Raw genomic sequence first — 16,778 nt, forward strand, 5'->3', positions numbered from 1 at the left:
ATCATAGTTCGGGGGGAAGGGGCAGGCGGTCAAAATGGCGGCGGCGACTGTCGGGACTGTGGGGGAGGGGGACCGGGGCCCGGCTGGGACGACACCACCCGCCTCGGGCCCCGCGGCCCGGCCCCCGTGAGGGGCGGGCGCTAGCAGGCCATCGACGAGTGGAGGCCGGTCGGCTGGGGCGGGGGGCTTTTATATGTCGGAAGGTGCGGAGGGGCGGGCTTGCGGAGGTTAGGCCAATAGGAGCTAGGGAGGGGTGAGGCGGGGGCCGAGGTACGTGGGTGGAGCTATTTCGTAAGATGTGGGCGGGGCCGGCCGGTGCCCCCAGGAACCTGGTGGGGCAGGTACTGCCTAGGCCTTCGCGCTTTCCTAAGCGTTGGAAGGCCACCTGTGCTGAGTCCCTTTAGAAGGCCCAGTCGTTCCCAGGACTCTACCTGTTTCAACTGGGGCCTCAGTTTTCCATCCTGTAAAATGGGGCTAACCATTGCCATCGCCCCTTTTACTAATTCAGAGATCTCTCTAAGGTTCATCTTTGAATTTTTACCCCATTTAATGTTTCTAAATGTGTTTGATAGAGTAACTGTTAGCTAGTTTTTATTTCAAGCCTGCTATTGGCTCCTAAATCTGCATTCTCTCCGAGATGAGGCAGAGACAAAGTTTCATGGAGAAGCTGTGGGTAGAAGAATCGCTTTAGCCTGGAGGATTTGGTTTGCAGAAAGCGAACCTGTGGCAGGGAGGAGTGATCTTGAATGGATGAGTAGGAGGAACAGAAACTTGACTGCTTCTCAGTAGGCAGCTGTCTCAGACCTGGTGTGGGACCTGGGCAGGGGGCCTGTTACCAGAGATGGGACTGACCATTCCTAACTGTTCTGCCCATCCAGGTGTCCTTTTCTGGGAATGGGAAGCAAATAGCACCTAAGGAAGTTTCTTAGATTTTTTATATTTGTGTTGGCCAGACAAATGTTTTTGTGTCAGTCAAGTTGGTGTCAACTGGGTCGCATGTCACTGAGTTGGTACCAGCCTCCAGAGCCACGTGGGCAGGAGGGGAACACTGAGGTCAGAGGGAAGGGGAAGTAAGTTTTCCAAGTCTGTTAGAGGAGAACCTGAGCGACTGCTTTGTCAGGTGACCAGATCTGCCAGCTTGGGGAAGATTTTCTTTTTAATAGCCAAGCCAAGTCTACTTTCCTTATTCTCCATCTTGCTTTGGAGCTTGGCATCAGCAGAGCTGAGTGGCAGTGTGCAAACTGCCACTTTTAAAATCAGTCGATAAACTTCAAGGAGATGGATTGTGTTTCAAGGTCTCCCAAAGCTTTACCCCAAGAATTTGAGATAAGGCTGGGTGGGAGAAATGGGGGCATCTCATTTCTCCAGGGAATATTTCTAGGCCACACAATCTTTGAGTGGTGGCAAGGCCCTTCGAAAGTTAGGAAAGATGGAGATTAATTTTCAGTAAAAATCTAGAAATCACCAAGTTGCCAGAAAGATTGTCATCACCTGTTACAAAGGTGAATTTTGAACAGAAAAAGATGATTCCAGTTATCTACTCTTGTTGACTGCCTCCCCAATACCCCATAACTTTTACATTTGAAGGGCTCAAGCCCAGAGGGGTCATTTGACTAGGGTAGGGAACACTGACTTGGTTTGCTTGCCCTGAAAACAGGCAACTGCTTTTTAGCTTTGTGCTCTTGGGTGAGTTACTTCACTTCTCTGGGCCTCGGTTTCCTTCAGTCTAAGCTGGGGGCAGTGATCATTGGTGATCATTTTAATCTCATGTTACTGTTCTGTGGATCTCATAAGAGAATACAAGTTGAGCATCAAATACATAGTAATTGCTCAAACTATGTTAGCTGCTACTGTTATTATAATGATTGTTGCTTCCTGTTCAGCCCTCAGAATTACACTGTTCACATTTATTTTTATCATTTTGAATTGGGTGAGAGCCTAGTGGCTTGAAAGGTTGGCTTACTTGCTGGGCTATGTGGCTGGTGACAGGGATCCCAGGAGATTGATACCAGGAATTCAGTGTCTAGTGGGAAAGTGTCACCCTGCTAAGGCCTTTCTCTAGCTTTGGGAGAGTAGCCAGAAAGAAAAATTTCCCTGGACCCCAGGCCCTGATTCAACTTCAAGCCTTCCAAGAGGCAGCTGGGTGTGTGTGTTGGGGAGGGGGGCGCGGGGATGGAGTAGATGTCATGGGAAAGGTGTCTCTGGAGCAGCAGTCCTCGCAGCTCCCCTCCCCACACACACCCGGCATCTTGGGGCCCAGGACAGGGGATGGGCCAGGCAGACCCCCCAAAAATGCAACCTGCAGATAACAATAGCACAGTGCATAGTCTTCCTCATCTAGGGGGCTCGTTCTGGACCAGGAGGCATCATCTGCCCCTGTAGCACAAACCTGCTGTTAGCAGGAGTCAGTAACTTTTTCACAAGTTCTCACCAATCAGTAGATTCCAACAGGCTTTTGACACTCACTAGCAGTGTGTTCCTGGCCCATGGACATGGATTTGACAGTAAGAGTTGAGACCTCACTGTGTTTTAGGAGCTGAGGATGGAGCGATGGGTAAGGCCAGTCAGGTCTCTGCCCTTGGGGAGCTTCCTTTCTGATAGTGGAGGGAAGTGGAGCTAAGAGTAAGAAAATAAACAAACAGGGAAATACAGTTCCAGGAAGAAAATAAAACAGGAGTATGTATTCCAGAATGCTGGGGGGAGGGGCATTTAAAATCCAAGAAGGGACAAATGAACTGAGACCTGAATGATAAGGAGCCAGTTGTGGAGGATGGGGCTAGAGATGAGTTGAGAATGCCCATAGGGAGAAGTCCTGAGGCAGGAGGAGGCCTGGAGCATTTAAGACTGAGAAACATTGTGGCTAGAATATCCAGCATGAGAAAGGCAGGGACTGGAGGAGCCAGATCCTACGGAGCCCTGTAGGTAATGAGAAGGGCTCTGGATTTTTATTCTCTGTTTATGGGGAGTCTTGGAGCCTCCGATTAAAGGAATAACAAGATATATTTGTGTTTTCATAGGATCTTATACACTATAGTGGCAAGAGTAAAGCCAGGAGCTGGTGACAAGGTGGTATCAGGGGTCCAGGTAGAGGAGGATGGCAGCTCAGATTAGCATGGTGTTGATGCAGATGGAGAGAAGTGGACAGCCTTAGGATCTATTTTGGAGGAGTTATTGACAAGTCTAATAAACGGAATATAGAGGATGAGGGAAACCCACATAATTAGAGTTAACTTCTCTATTCTTCCCTAAGTTCCTAACTGAAGCCATTCTACAGATAAGGAGGATGAGTTTTTCCTTTCCTCCTACAGGCCTCATTCAAGGTGTAAACCATTCGGTTATAGGATCTGGCATCCAACTATGGCGCATGAGCTAAGAATGTTTTTTACATTCTTAAATGATTGGGTAGGGGGTGAGGAGGGGCATCAAAAGAAAGGTACTTTGTGACACAGATAATATGATGTTAAAGTTATATGAAATTTAATCTCAGTTATATGAAATTTAATCTAGAAATAAAGTTTTATGAGCACACAGCCACACTTACTTATTTACATATCATCTATGGCTGCTTTCACACTGCAGTGGCAGAGCTGAGTCATTGCAACAGAGACTGCCCTACAACGCCAAACACATTAACTCTCTGGCTCTTAACAGTAGTTTGCCGGCCACAGATCTGGAGGAATATATTCATTCTCCAAAAATCTAGCTGTTGGCTTTGAAGATAGGTGCAGCCATGGGTGCTTCTCTTGGCAGTTTCATTGCTGAGGAACAGATTTGCTCAGTGATTCCCTTATCCTACGGTGCGCTGATCTGTAAAGAAAGGAGTCTCATGTTCAAAGAGATGGGGAACACCTCATGCTATGTAGAGATTTGTGACATTCCTCTCTAGGGAATACTCTACAGCACTCTGATTAACCCGGTCATCTACAAATTGAAATAACAAGAGCTCCCTGGTCGAGTAATTATTGGAAATTTGACATCCTGTATTGCCCCTCCTGAAGACTGAAAATAACATTGCTGAGAAGACCTCCAATAGAAAAGTTGATTTAACTGTTTTATATATCTCCCCGTCCTTTTTTTGATGTCAGCTTTTCAGCTCTCATCATTTGAGCTCATCCCGGCCCCTGAGTGGAAGGGATGAGGCCTTTGGGCTTTGTATCTTGAGGAGGAGAAAGCACCAGTGAGTGTGGAACTTTTAAAGCCCTTTCCTGGTGGGAGGGGCCACAAGGGTCCAACTCTCCTAGGTCCTAGAAAATGCAGGCCAAGTTTTCTCAGAAAGTACCCCCATGACCACCTGCCTCAGAATCATCCCAGAGTGGGGATAGCTCAAGCAGCATATTCCACAGCCATCCCAGGCTCTGGGCAATGGGGCCCAGGAACCTGCATTTAACTAGTTCAAGGTGATGCTGATGACACTAGAGTTAGATTCCCTCTTGGTGCCTTCTTCCAAGAGCTCAAGGATCATGCCCATCTCCTTACCCCTCCAGCCTCACTTGGCACTGATATTTGTTGAATGAATAATAACAATAGCAGCTTCCACTTCTCAGAGTTCATTGGTGCTGGGCTGATCTCATCAGATTTTTATAGCAGCACAATGAATCTGCTGTTCTCATCATGCCGAGGTGACAGATGGGAAAACTGAGGCCCAGAGGATGGTCAGTCATGTGTTCAAGAATTAAGAGGCAGGCCAGAGTTGATGTCGAGGTGAGTCTGACACCAGGAAGACAGGTGCTGATTGCCTACAGTGACTTGAGTATGTGAGCTGGACCAGAGTTTGGACCTGATGGTGTGAGGAGCCCCTGGGAGGTGGCCTGTCTAATGCTGGCAGGAAAGAGTTTGGGGAGGGCAGAGGCTGGAGCAAGATGTCTTCTTCCTGTGTATGGCAGGCAAGCAGCCTCTTCCCTCTCCAGGTGGGCAATTTCCCCCTATAGCCTGAGTCCCTGGCAAGGAAGCACTAAGACCAACTACCCATCTACCCTGCCTGGTGGATGCCTCCCCATAATCTAAAACAGAGCCTATCCCATCTGCCTCTGCCCTCTGTCCCTAATGACCTGGCCTGCCAGGGAGGGTGGCCCCAGGGCTCTGCCATCTCTGTCCATGCCAGCCAGCAAGCCATGCAAATGGGCACACCCAAGTGCAGACAGAAGCTCCCAATTTTTTTGTACTCCATAGCCCAGAGCAGGGCCTGAGGGCTTTGTCCTCTTTTCTGGAGCTTTGTTAAAGGGCTTTGGGCTATGATGGGAACTAGAGCCATTTCCTAAGTGCTTATCCTGCGCTTGGTCAAGCTTCCCGCATGACCAGACTGAACTCAGCAAGCTTTCATTGTAGGCCTGCTGTCCTCCCCATTTTATAGACAGAGCAGTGGAGACCCAGTGAGAGGAGGCCCCTCCCTAAGTCACCTAGCTAAGAGGTAGCCAGGTTTAATTTGTATATCAGCCCTATCCAGGGTTTGTTTCTCACCTGCTTTGGCCACTACTGACTCAGACATCTCTTGTATGGCATCAAAGAGTAGAGCAGGGATTCCAGGAAAGGAGGGACAGAGGAAGTACTGTGCTGTCCAGCATCCCTCAGGCTGCTCAGTGAGCTCCCCACTCCCCATCTCTGCTGCTCTAATGGGGCCCATGGCAGGTGGCTAACCTCTGGCAGGTGGGAGTGGGGGTTCCTCAAGTCTCTCCACCTGAAAACCTATTGATTGTGAGAAATAAATGAGCTTGGCTTCCTAAGTAGGGCTGGAGGCTAAGAGCATGTCTGAGGGTCAGAGAGACCTGGGTTTAAATCCTTCTTTCCCCAGTTGCTGTGTACTCTTTGGCAGCTAGCTCACCCCAGAGCCTAGCTTTGTTATCTCTAAGATGGGCGTGGTGGCTCCTCACATGGGGCTACTGTGAGGAGTTAATCACAGCAAAGCCCTCAGGGGCTTCTGGTCAAGGAGCAGCAGTTGTTTTTCTCTTCCTTCCCCTTGAAAATCCCATTTTTAGTCAGACCAGGCAGGGCTCTATAATTCAAATAAGGACAAGTGCAAGGCAAGGCCACAAAGGTGTGGGGCTGGAGCTTCACTTCTGAACCACTCAAGCATTTATTCCACCATCCTTAGATGCTCAGGGGATGGGATGGGGTACCTTTGCGAGTGGTGGGGCTTAGAGAAAAGAGGCGAGGCCTAGCAAGAGGGTCACCTCTCCTAGCTCAGCACCTGGGAGAGAGACCAACACCCATTAAGAGCCAGAAAGGCTGCCTCTGCTTGATCAGATGGGCCCCATTCTGAGGGCAGCACAGCTGCTGGGCCTGCCCTCTGGCCCCAGTAGGGCACTCTCCCTGTGATGAGCTCCCATTTGATGTGTACACCTCTAACTGCCCCTGGGCGAAGGCCTGAAAGCTGTAGCCACAAGCAGTTCAGGGGGGCTTTTGGACTCAAACATCTTCCTGGTGTCTGGCACCCACTGGGAACAATACTCAGCCAAGAATCCAAGCCCAGATGGTAGGCACATAGGGAGCTAGTATAGGCTGGCTGGCAGACAACTTTTCTCACGACTTTTCTTTCTAGCAATTAGCCCACTAATCAAATACTCAGAGCAACTGGGGTTCAGACTAAGCCTTGCTACTTCCCTGCTGTGTGGCCTGGGGCAAGCTCCTTAACCTCTCTGAGTCTCAACTCCTCATCTGGCAGACTGAATCCAAACCCAGATGTGATTGTTGCAAAGTTGAACGTGAAATAATGTAAAGAAAGCACTGAGCACAGAGCCTGCAGGAACCCTCAAGAGAACTGTATCATTTGTCCATGGGTGTGGGCCCAAGGTCCCCCCAGCACAGGGGTACCCACCCTAGCACCAGGGGCTTGAACAGAAGAAGTCAGGAGTCTTGGGCAGAGGTAAATGGAAGAGACACAGATCAGGCTTGGTCCATACCCAGTGCCCCTGCAGTGATGGATTGGTTATATCTGGCCACGTGCCGCGGGATTTAATTAAGTGAGTGATGAACCCAACCGTGTCTCTAGGGAGCCGGGAGTTGTCCCTGGTTTCTTCTGCCTGTAGATTAATTCTTGTTTTTCCTTCTTTTGTTGTTTTCTTTCTCCTCTTACCCCCTCCCCTTCTTCTTCCCAAGAAAGGGAAAAAAAAAAAAAAAAAGGCCTTATTTATTATCATTTTCCCCGCTGTTGGCATGGCAACACAGGCATATGTTACTGAGCTACAGGCAGCCCCGCAACCCTCCCAGCCACCACCACAGGCTCCGCCACAGGCCCAGCCCCAGCCGCCACCACCACCATCAGCAGCACCCCAGCCCCCTCAACCACCTGCCACCGCTGCCACCCCCCAGCCCCAGTATGTCACTGAGCTGCAGAGCCCTCAGCCCCAGGCACAACCACCAGGCAGCCAGAAGCAGTACGTGACGGAACTCCCGGCTGCCCCCACACCCTCGCAGCCGGCCGGCACGCCCACCCCATCCCCAGTGTCCCAGCAGTACATCGTCGTCACCGTCTCGGGTAAGTGGTCACATGGGCAGAGTCAGGGTACTCTGTGAACAACTTGGAGAGAAGCTTTTGGGAGTCCCACATCCTGGCTGTGAGGGCACAGTGGTGATGTCCTCTCACTGTCTCTTACTGTGCCATCATGGCAGCTTTCAAAAACTCCAGGCTTCCCGGGCAGGATTTGGGGGCCATGTCTCTGGGGAAGGAATTGTCAAGCCTAGCAGGGAGGCCTCTATGCCCCCAACTCCTCCCTACCAAAGCAGCTCTTAGAGCTGTTTCTGTCTATCCCCAGTAAGATGTCACTTGAAGGAAGGATTGGGCAATGGAGTTAAAGTTCACAAACACCTGCTGGAGAGGAGGGGGAGCACATTGCTGCTGTGCTCTAGTCCCGGCCTCACTGCTCACCAGACCCTTAGCCACACTGCCTCAGTTTCCTCATCCAAAAAGGGATCATGACAGCTTCGTGCACTCAGTGATGCGTGGGAGACACTCACGGAGGCACTTTAGGGAGATTGGCTGGAGGGCCCAGAGGTATCACCTCACTTCCCCTGTCCTGTTTCCTTTTTTGGCAGGACTCAGGAGCCAAGCGGGGCTCTTGGCCGGACAAGTTCAAGAGCATGTGGCCAAGGGCTCCTCTTTCTTACACTGGCCATCTCTTATAGCTTTGGTGCAAACAACCAGGAAGCTTGGGCCATGGTGCCCATGGTTCTTGCCTAGAGCATCTAACCCATGCCCCAGTTCCTCCAGGGACAGAGATAGGCTGGGCAGAGGGAACTGGGAACAGAGGGTCAGGATAGGTGGTCACTCCTGAGAGAGAAGGTGCAGCTTAGGCTAGGGCTGGGTGGCGTTAGTGGTTTCCAGTGTGCTATGAATAAGGAGGAAGATGCAGTGAAACCCCAAATTTAGGCTGGCCCATCCTTCCTGAGTGGAAAAAAAGGTGGCGGGGGTCAGAGAGCATCCTGGGGGTCTGGGAAGGAGCAGGTCAGGATTGAGTTTAGGACCACAGATGACAGAGAATCAAACCTGGCGATTGACATGGCCTGTGGGGCCAGGACAGAGCCAGCTGGGGCCCTGGGCAGCATCCTGGAGGCTCCTGACAGTGTTAGGGTCCCCAGGAGGGCCAGGGGGTTGCGGTACACAGGAGCTCAGAGCAGCAAGTGCAGTGGCAGGGCACCAGCCACACAGATGGTATGGAGAATGGTGGATGAGAGTGATGCTGAGTACTCTGGGTTGAGACCAGGCCGTGGAGAAGACCAGGGTTTCCAGGCCAAAGATCTCCAGTGGGTTCTCAGCACTGCCCAGTGATCCTGCTGTATCTGCTTTTCACTGTCCCAGAAACTGTCTTTTCTCTCCTCATTCACTTCCATCACCTCCCTCTCCCTCTACGTTCTTGACCCCTGTCCCTGCTACTGACCTCACTGGGGACAGTGCAGCATCATATGATGAAAAAGACCCCATCTGCCCCTCAGCCAGCCTCCCAGCTGCATATGCACCCACTGGCTCCACCTGTCCTGAGCCGTCCCCTCCAGGACTTGCGCCTGCCATCCCGGCCTTGTCTCTTGGTTCCTATCTTGCATTTTTTCCTGCTGACAAAGATAAAACAGCTACCATTTTAACCAGGACCCACTAGGCCTACACCCCTTTTAGCTACCGCCAGTATCTTCTCTTCCCTTTAAGTCAGAATTCCTCAAAGTATTCATCCTCCCTTCCTCACCTGAGCACTCTCCCCAGCCACCCACACCTTTCCTCCCCAGTGTCCCAGTTGGGGTCACAATCCTCTCAGAGATGCCCTCTGTCCTGGTCTCTGTCACCTCCTCGTCACTCCTTCTATCCTCTTTGTTGCGTCCTCCTCATGTCCCCAGCCTGGTCAGCAATGACCTCATTAGGCCTGGGGCTTCTTTTTCACTCCAGTGGCTCATCCTTCAGGGTGGCCTTATCCAATGTCTGCTTTTGATGCCACCTCTATGCTGTCAATATCCACACTGAGGTCTGCCCTTGGCCATGGTCCTGGACCCTAGGATCCTGTGTCTAGCCTCCTATGACCATCCACTTGGTCAAACAGATCTCTGAAGCCACCATGGTCAAATGGAACTCTGGATTTCTGGCAATTCAGATCCACCCTTTTTGAGGCTTCCTTGTCCTCATAACCACCACCCCCAGTCATGGGTCAGCCTCAATTATTGTCTCACCCATCCTAGAGCAAGCAAGGCCTCTTAGCTCCACCTCCTAAAGCCAGCCAGAATCTGCCATTTCTCCCACCTCCATGGCCCCCACCCTGGTCCAGGCTCCACCCTCACCCTTTACAGCTAGAGGTAGCCTATTGACAACTATCAATTAGACCCCCTCCCATCCCAGCTCAACTTTGACAATTCTGAAGAAGGTTGCCCTTGGGCATTCTGAGAAACCCTGGCATGGGCTTTCTGAGCCCTAGGAGATCTGGTTCCCTGCGTCCCATCCCACAGGAAGGGGTTTTAAATGCTCCACAGGCACTGTGCTCCTACTCATGAATACCAAGCCTCCCAACTCTGGCCTGTGAGGCCTGTAGGCTGCACAGCCCCACCTGTCCCACTGCCCCCTTCATCCCTGCTCCAGCTCCACTGGCCTTCCTGCAGCTCTGCAAACCCCAAGCTCAGTCCAGCATCTGGGCCTTTGCACTCTCCTTGCCCTCTGCCTGGAACACTGCCTTCTGGTGACTTACCCCTCATGTTCTTCCAGAGTCTGCTCAGATGCCACCTCCCTGACGCCCACACCTCCTCAACCTACTCTTACTCCCTGTCTCCTTACTTTGCTTTGTTTTTCTTAAAACTCATCACCACCTGAAGTGATAGTTATGATGTCTACCTCCACGATCTGTGAGGGTAGGGCTCTGTCCACTGAGTCTTCATGGAATGACCAGTGAACGCCCTCATGAGCACTGGCCTGAGCCAGCACAGCCCTCACAACCCATCAGCCCCTGGGCAGCCAAGAGCCCTTGGGAGACCTTGCCTGGCACTGCTGGAGGGCTTTGCACAGCCCCCAGGACATTACTTGGCCCTGGACCTCCTGGGTGCCAACTTTAGCCGCCTTCTGGTCCATGGTTCCTAGAACGGTGGTCTGGAATGGGCACACAGCTCTAGGCCTCAGAACTCCCCAAGTCCTGGCCCACCTCCTCTCTTCCCCTCGGCTTCTTCCACTCCTGCTGGCGCTCCCCCAGGGAGGCCACATGCTTAGAGGTCAAGGCCATGCATGCTCTTTGGGTCAGACAGACCTGAGCAGACTCTCAGGAGCTGTGGGGCCTGGTCAGGTGGCCTTCATCCTCCTACCCCCAGTCCTCCCACCAAGCTGCAGGGCACTCCAGGGTATTGAGATGACTCTTGGGATCCCTTCTTTGGTCAGACAGTGGTCCTGGGGAATTTCATTTTCCTGCCGTGCCTAGCTCTGCCAGGAGCAAGCCTGTCCCTGGAAGGGTAACTGGATGATGCTTCCTTGATCTGTTCTGAGGAAGGGGAGGTGGGCTGGTGCCCTGCCACCGCACTTGCTGCTCTGTCCACCCTGCCCCCACCCCGTTGCAGTGATTTCCTAGGTTCCGCCATGACCCTCTCCCAGATAAGTGTCCCTCTGCATCTAAGGATAGCCTTTGGGCCATGAGCCAGTCTCAAGGCAGGGGAGGTGGAGGGTGGAAGTGACACCAGCAAAGAGTGTAGCAAGGCTCCCAGGGCTCCTCCAGGGCCAAAAGCAATCTGAGCTGACCAGGAACCCAGGCAGTCGAAAGGAGGGAGCAGGGAGGGGCCTGGACCCGGATCTGGAGCCCAGGAGGCTGGCAGCCAGCCTGAAGCAGCACTAGAAGGCAGGTCATCCAGCTTGGTCCCTTCAGGCTCTGCCTTAAGGCGACTTTGGAGGTGATGGGAAGGCAGCTCAGGTTTCCCTGCTTTGAAACAATCCTGTAGTTCCATGGATCCCACCTTCATAGGCCACCAGACCCTTTGCTGGAAGCTCAAGGTGGAAGGAGGGTGCTGTAGCCCTGGCAGCTTCCCAGGACAGTGAAACCAAGCCTGCCTGCTAGGGACAGGGCTGGGCTGAAGGAGGAACCATTTCCAGCCCGTCTTCCCTGCCTCTCTCTCACGTGGAGTCCTTGGGAGTCCAAAAGATTTGTGTCCGGGAGAGGGGCATGAAGCGGGGAAGTTTCGGTTTCCCCGGAGATGGGGAAACTGAGGTTAGGAAAGACAAGGGACCCAGGAACCTGGGGGCAGCAGGGGCCCAGAAGACCCCCTAAATGCCCCTGATTAAAATCATTCCTGGGAGCAACAGACCATCAGGGAGAGGGCCAGACTTCCCTATCTATCATCTCTGGGCAACAGGCCTCCCTCAACCTCCCCCAAGTAGCTCGTGGCATTTGAGGCATGAGTAGGTCTCAAAGAGGAAGTGCGGGGCCCAGGGAGGAAGAGAGGCTCATCAGATTGAGGGACAGGAAATCAGCTGCCACTTCCTGACTAGTGACTTGAGACAGTGGGGCCCTCCCTAATCTCATGCACATGCCCAGAATAGAGATGGCAGACAGACAGATGTAGACACTCTCAGACTCCATGTCCTTCTCTCCCATACACACACAGCTCAAGCAAAACACAGGCAGATGGGGCATACAGGAAGCCCCTCATCTGAGGAGTAGATTCTGGAACCTCACCTGCTTATCCTTGTGTGCCCTGGCCTGCCCTCCTAGCCTGGCAAACATGGGTGTCCCAGACTTGAGGGCCACCCCAGAGGCAGGACACAGGCAAGATTCTTCCCAGGAAGATGTCTGCTCTCAGCAGGTGCCCAGGTCTCCAACTGCTGAGGATCCCTCTTAAGGATCAACCTCGATGTTTTCATCAGAGCCCCAGGGCCTAGGAGGTGTCTAAGTCTGCCCCCGACTCATTGCCCACCTCGCCGTAGGCCTGCCACAGGCCTCCTTGGTTGAGCACCATTGCTGGGGCTTGGTCTGGCTCCCTGTGCCCCACAGACACCCAGGTGTGCCGAGCCCCTCACGTGACTCAGGGTTCTCAGGTTTCTTGCAACGGGCAGTCTCAGCGAGGGCTTCCTCCCTCACGGCTCAGGGAAACCTAAGTAGATGCAAGGGAAGGTTCCAGCAAAACAGGAATCCTTGCCTCCTGGAGCTGGCTGCAGAGGCAGTTGCCCAAGCAGGCATGGTGTTGTCCTAATCCCTGCCCCACATGTGACCAATGTGAGGCCTCCATTGGAGACGGAGCCCCGCCCTGGGATGCTCTGGCCCTTGTAGTGTCCCCATAGGCCCCTGTATCCACATGCCTGAGTCTGCACACCACTACCCTTGGGGCCTTAGACTGGTCATGACCTGCAACTCTGGGTGCCATGAGTGGTGTGAGGTTCACTTGGGCAAGTCACTTCCTTTCTCCCTGTCTCTGTTGCCATATCTGAAATTGGAAGTAACAAAAGTTCTGTCCATCTCCAGCTGCCCAGGAAGACCCCAGTGTAGCTCTTGGGGCACCAGAAGCACTAGAGTTAATTTAAGCCCTCCTTGCCCACCACCCCCTAATCTTGCCAGGAGCCCCAGGAATTGGGGCTGGGATTCAGGTTCCTTGTGGAAGCATGCTGGAGAGAGGGCAGGCACATTTGTGTTCCCAGCCCCACCACAGCCTCTGGAACTGCTAGAAGAACCAGGCCACACATGGGGGTGGGATGAACAGCATCTTAGCTGGAGCGAGGGTCTCCTAGCCAGCCCCTGAGGGACACTCACCCTCCACACCCCTGCCTCCCAGTTCCTGTTAATCACTCAGTGAGATGTGCGTGAAACTCAACCTTCGCCCACCTGTTAGCATCTCAGGGTACCAGCCTTCCTCCTGACCCCTCAGTGTAGCCCAGCCCCGAGAAGGCCTAAGAAGGCCCCATTTGGTCCACACCTGCCGGGAGGAGAGTGTTTATTCCAAGAGGGCATCCAGGAGCTCTGCATCCACTGGGGGGGATTAGCTTTTCAAGGTTGCTGGAGTAAAGCTGCCGTTACACCCTGCAGTTCCCAAAGAGGTGGGCTGGGAGTGAGGAGCACCAGGCAGGCTCCCCTGGATGCCAGGCAGGGCAGGGGGCAGGCAAGGTGGGCACCATGTTCTATGATTGCCTCTTCTTGGCTACTCTTCTAGGTGAGTACCTACCTGCTCCCACCCCACTGAGGAGAGAGAGGCTGGTACAGTGGAGAGGGAGGAGCCACTTGGCCACCTGCCAGGGAGGCCGCCTGAGGCCACTCCTCTGACCAGCTTTGGTTCCTGGGAAGCAAGGGATCATCTAAGGGAAGGTGGCCTTAGTGCTTTGGTCCTTCCAGGGTGGCTGGGACCCTGGGGTGGAGGCCAGTCACTGCCTGTCCACAAGTTCTATCTGTTGAGAAAAGGGGATCCAGCCTTCAGGGCCTCTGCTGCATCATGGCTCTCCAGTCACCCCTTCTGGTCTGGCTTTGGAGGAGGGTAGGGTAGGGGCTGCTTCTGGATCTTAAGGGTCTTACTGGCCCCCACCCCACTCCAATGGGCGGGGGCAGGCCTGGCCCCATCAGAGTTCGGCTTTAGACTGCATCATCCCATCCTGATGGGCTTAGGCTCAGGGTGGGGTGGAGGCAGAGGTAGGGTTGACCCCATGACCCCTTCTCCCAGAAGGTGCCATGCGGGCCAGCGAGACTGTGTCAGAAGCCAGTCCGGGCTCCACAGCCAACCAGACTGGAGTCCCCACTCAGGTGGTTCAGCAGGTGCAAGGCACCCAGCAGGTAGGATACACCCCTCCCCTGGGGCAGATGGGAAGGGCATGTGAGGGGAGCAGTGGGGCTGTGGCTGTGATTATCTGGCCTCCCTGCTGCTGGAGCCATCTGCTCACCTGTCCTTATCAAAATGTTCACTTTGCCACCCCTCTACTCACCTGGGCTAGGCCTCTTGGGGAAGTCAGTATGGCTCAGGGCTTTCCTCCTTGACCCCACAGCGGCTGCTGGTCCAGACGAGTGTGCAGGCCAAGCCAGGCCACGTGTCGCCCCTCCAGCTCACCAACATCTCTGTGCCCCAGCAGGTAAGGCTACCACACCTGGCCTTGGCCCTCACAGTGTCCCCAGGGTGCAGAACCAACCTGCTAAAGCCTGCAGGGACCTACCTCACCAGCACCCAGGACACAGGCCCCATCCAAGGACTACCCCCCCACACCCCCGCCGTCCCCAGTGGGTGAGACAGTTGGGGCCCATTGAGGAAGAAGTCACAAGAGTCACTCTAACAGAGAGAACTGTAGATTGGCGGTCAGGAAGGTGGCGTGCAGGTCCAGCCTGGTGTCCCCAAGCAGAGAACCTAAAGCCAGTTAGGGGCCGAGAGCCCATAGCCAACACAGGGACTATGAGTGCTCTGTCTCCTGGAAGGCTGCAGGTGGGGTGCCAGGCTCAGCACAGACCGGGACGAAATCCTGTCAGGTTTAAGAGTGAGGCTCTCTGGACACAAACCCTGGCTCTGCCACTTATGGGCCCCAAGACCTCGGGCAAGCGCATGGCTGTCCTGAGCTTCACTGTCACCCTCTGTGGCATGGTGCTGCATTTGGGCTGTTGGGGCAGTTCCATCAGCTAACAGGCATGCAACACTAGGATGTCTCCTGGCTCGGCACAGATGCTCGTTAATGCTCGTTAACACCGTACGGCCTGTCATCAGTGAACTATGGTCCTTCTTCCTCCCGGCTCCAGGCTCTCCCCACACAGCGGCTGGTGGTGCAGAGCACAGCCCCAGGTGGCAAGGGCAGCCAGGTCTCCCTGACCGTGCACAGCACCCAGCAGGTGCACTCACCCCCTGAGGTAGGTGGTGGCCCTATCAGCCACCCTCCTTGTTCCTCTCCCCAGTTTGTTTGTCTATGTACCTCCCAATAGAATACTTGGGGCTTTGTGCCACCCCCAACTCCAAGCCCACTTCTTCCTTCAGAGTCCACCCCTCTCCACTCTGAGCCCTGACATTGTCATTGATCCCAGGCAGGGTGGCTTGGCTGCCTGATTTCCTGATCTTGCCGTCTCCAGGAGGAGGAGGTGGTTCCCCCTCCCCGGGTTGAGATGGGCCATGCAGCTCCCCCTCAGGAGTGCATCCCAGAAGACAAAGTGTACCCTTCTTCTTTCTGCAGGGTGGGTAGAGGGTCCTCCTTGGACCACAGGGTGGAATCTAGGGACTCCCAAACATCATCGAGATTGTTGGGGGCAAGCAGGCTATGGGTGGCCGGGAGCATGGGTGCTGGCATTCAGAGCTCAGGGTCAGACCCCCACCCCCATCCCCCAGCTCAGCCATTTACTCCTGAGGCACCTGGGCAGGCCCTCAGTTTTCAATGCCCAGAGTTTTCTCTGTAAAACAGCTAATGATACCTGCATGGCCCAGAGCTCACAGGGGCCCTGTAACCAGCCTATCTGGGGCAATGCCCAGTGCCACCACTCATAGCTATGTGTCCCTGGGCATGCCCGCTGCCACCTATGCCTCGGCACATCTGGAAATTAGGGAACCTTCACCTGCCTACCCTTCCTTACCTCAGGGCTACAGCCTCTCCAGTTATAGAGACAGGAAGTAACCCCCGAATTAATGCTGGATAAGTCTGGCCATCCTCACTGGGGAAGATAGGTCCCTGGACCAACATCTCTAGGCCGAACATTCAGCCTTGCCCAAGTGACTGGGGCTTGCGGCCATGACTGGGCATGTGAGTGCACAGGATGCAGCCAGTTAGGTGGTTGGCACATGCCCCCATTGGCTACCGCCTTTTCCACCAGCTCTTGGGGACAGCCCTCCTGGAAAGGGTTTTGTCGGCCCGGGTACCCCAGACAACACTCTGTCTTCTTTCCTTTTAGCAGTCGCCAGGGCAGGCCAACAACTCCTCCAGCAAGACGGCTGGGGCCCCCACAGGCACAGTGCCACAGCAGCTGCAGGTCCATGGTGTTCAGCAGAGTGTCCCCGTCACCCAAGAGGTGCCAGGCCAAGGCGGGTGGGAGCTGGGGTGAAGGGTCCTGCCAGGAGGCCTCTACAGCCTCCTAGGGATGCCCATGGGAGCTGTGATGGGAAGGCCTGTGAGAGCGGGCAGTTGGGGGGTCTTGCAACCTTTGCCAAGCCCTTCAGCCCCTCTTCAGACCCAGCACCCTCATCTAAATAATGGCTTCTGCCATGGGGCTTGGGTGCAGAGTAGCTGAAGCCCCTTTGAGGATGAAATGTGGTCCTGTGGGAGGTACCTAACACTGAGCAGGTGCTGGAAACAGCTTTGAGAAACAACCTTGCCCTCTTCAGGCCCATTGCCTGGAGGAAGCCCCAAGGCCAAGCCCAGCTTATCCCTAAGGGGCTCAGGGAGAGGCCATTTGGAGGAG

The 16,778-nt window shown here is 54.1% G+C and overlaps 1 protein-coding gene across 10 annotated transcripts in view; it reads left to right on the forward strand.

The window, feature by feature from the left end:
• The window catches only part of RFX1 (regulatory factor X1), a 30,527-nt gene that overhangs the window by 274 nt on the left and 13,475 nt on the right, over positions 1-16,778 (forward strand). Inside the window, exons 2-6 of one of the 10 annotated variants that reach the window (XM_036233816.1) lie at positions 7,093-7,471; positions 14,083-14,192; positions 14,402-14,485; positions 15,138-15,245; positions 16,272-16,388. In XM_036233816.1, coding sequence (XP_036089709.1) covers positions 7,150-7,471; positions 14,083-14,192; positions 14,402-14,485; positions 15,138-15,245; positions 16,272-16,388 — 741 coding nt within the window. In that variant the 5' untranslated portion in view covers positions 7,093-7,149. Of the gene's footprint in view, positions 1-256; positions 7,472-14,082; positions 14,193-14,401; positions 14,486-15,137; positions 15,246-16,271; positions 16,389-16,778 lie in introns of those variants that run through there. The other 9 variants (XM_036233817.1, XM_036233813.1, XM_036233812.1 and 6 more) reach the window with 9 other exon arrangements.

This window comes from Rousettus aegyptiacus, unplaced genomic scaffold (genome assembly GCF_014176215.1).
Source record: "Rousettus aegyptiacus isolate mRouAeg1 unplaced genomic scaffold, mRouAeg1.p scaffold_m13_p_16, whole genome shotgun sequence".
NCBI classification, from domain to species: domain Eukaryota; kingdom Metazoa; phylum Chordata; class Mammalia; order Chiroptera; family Pteropodidae; genus Rousettus; species Rousettus aegyptiacus.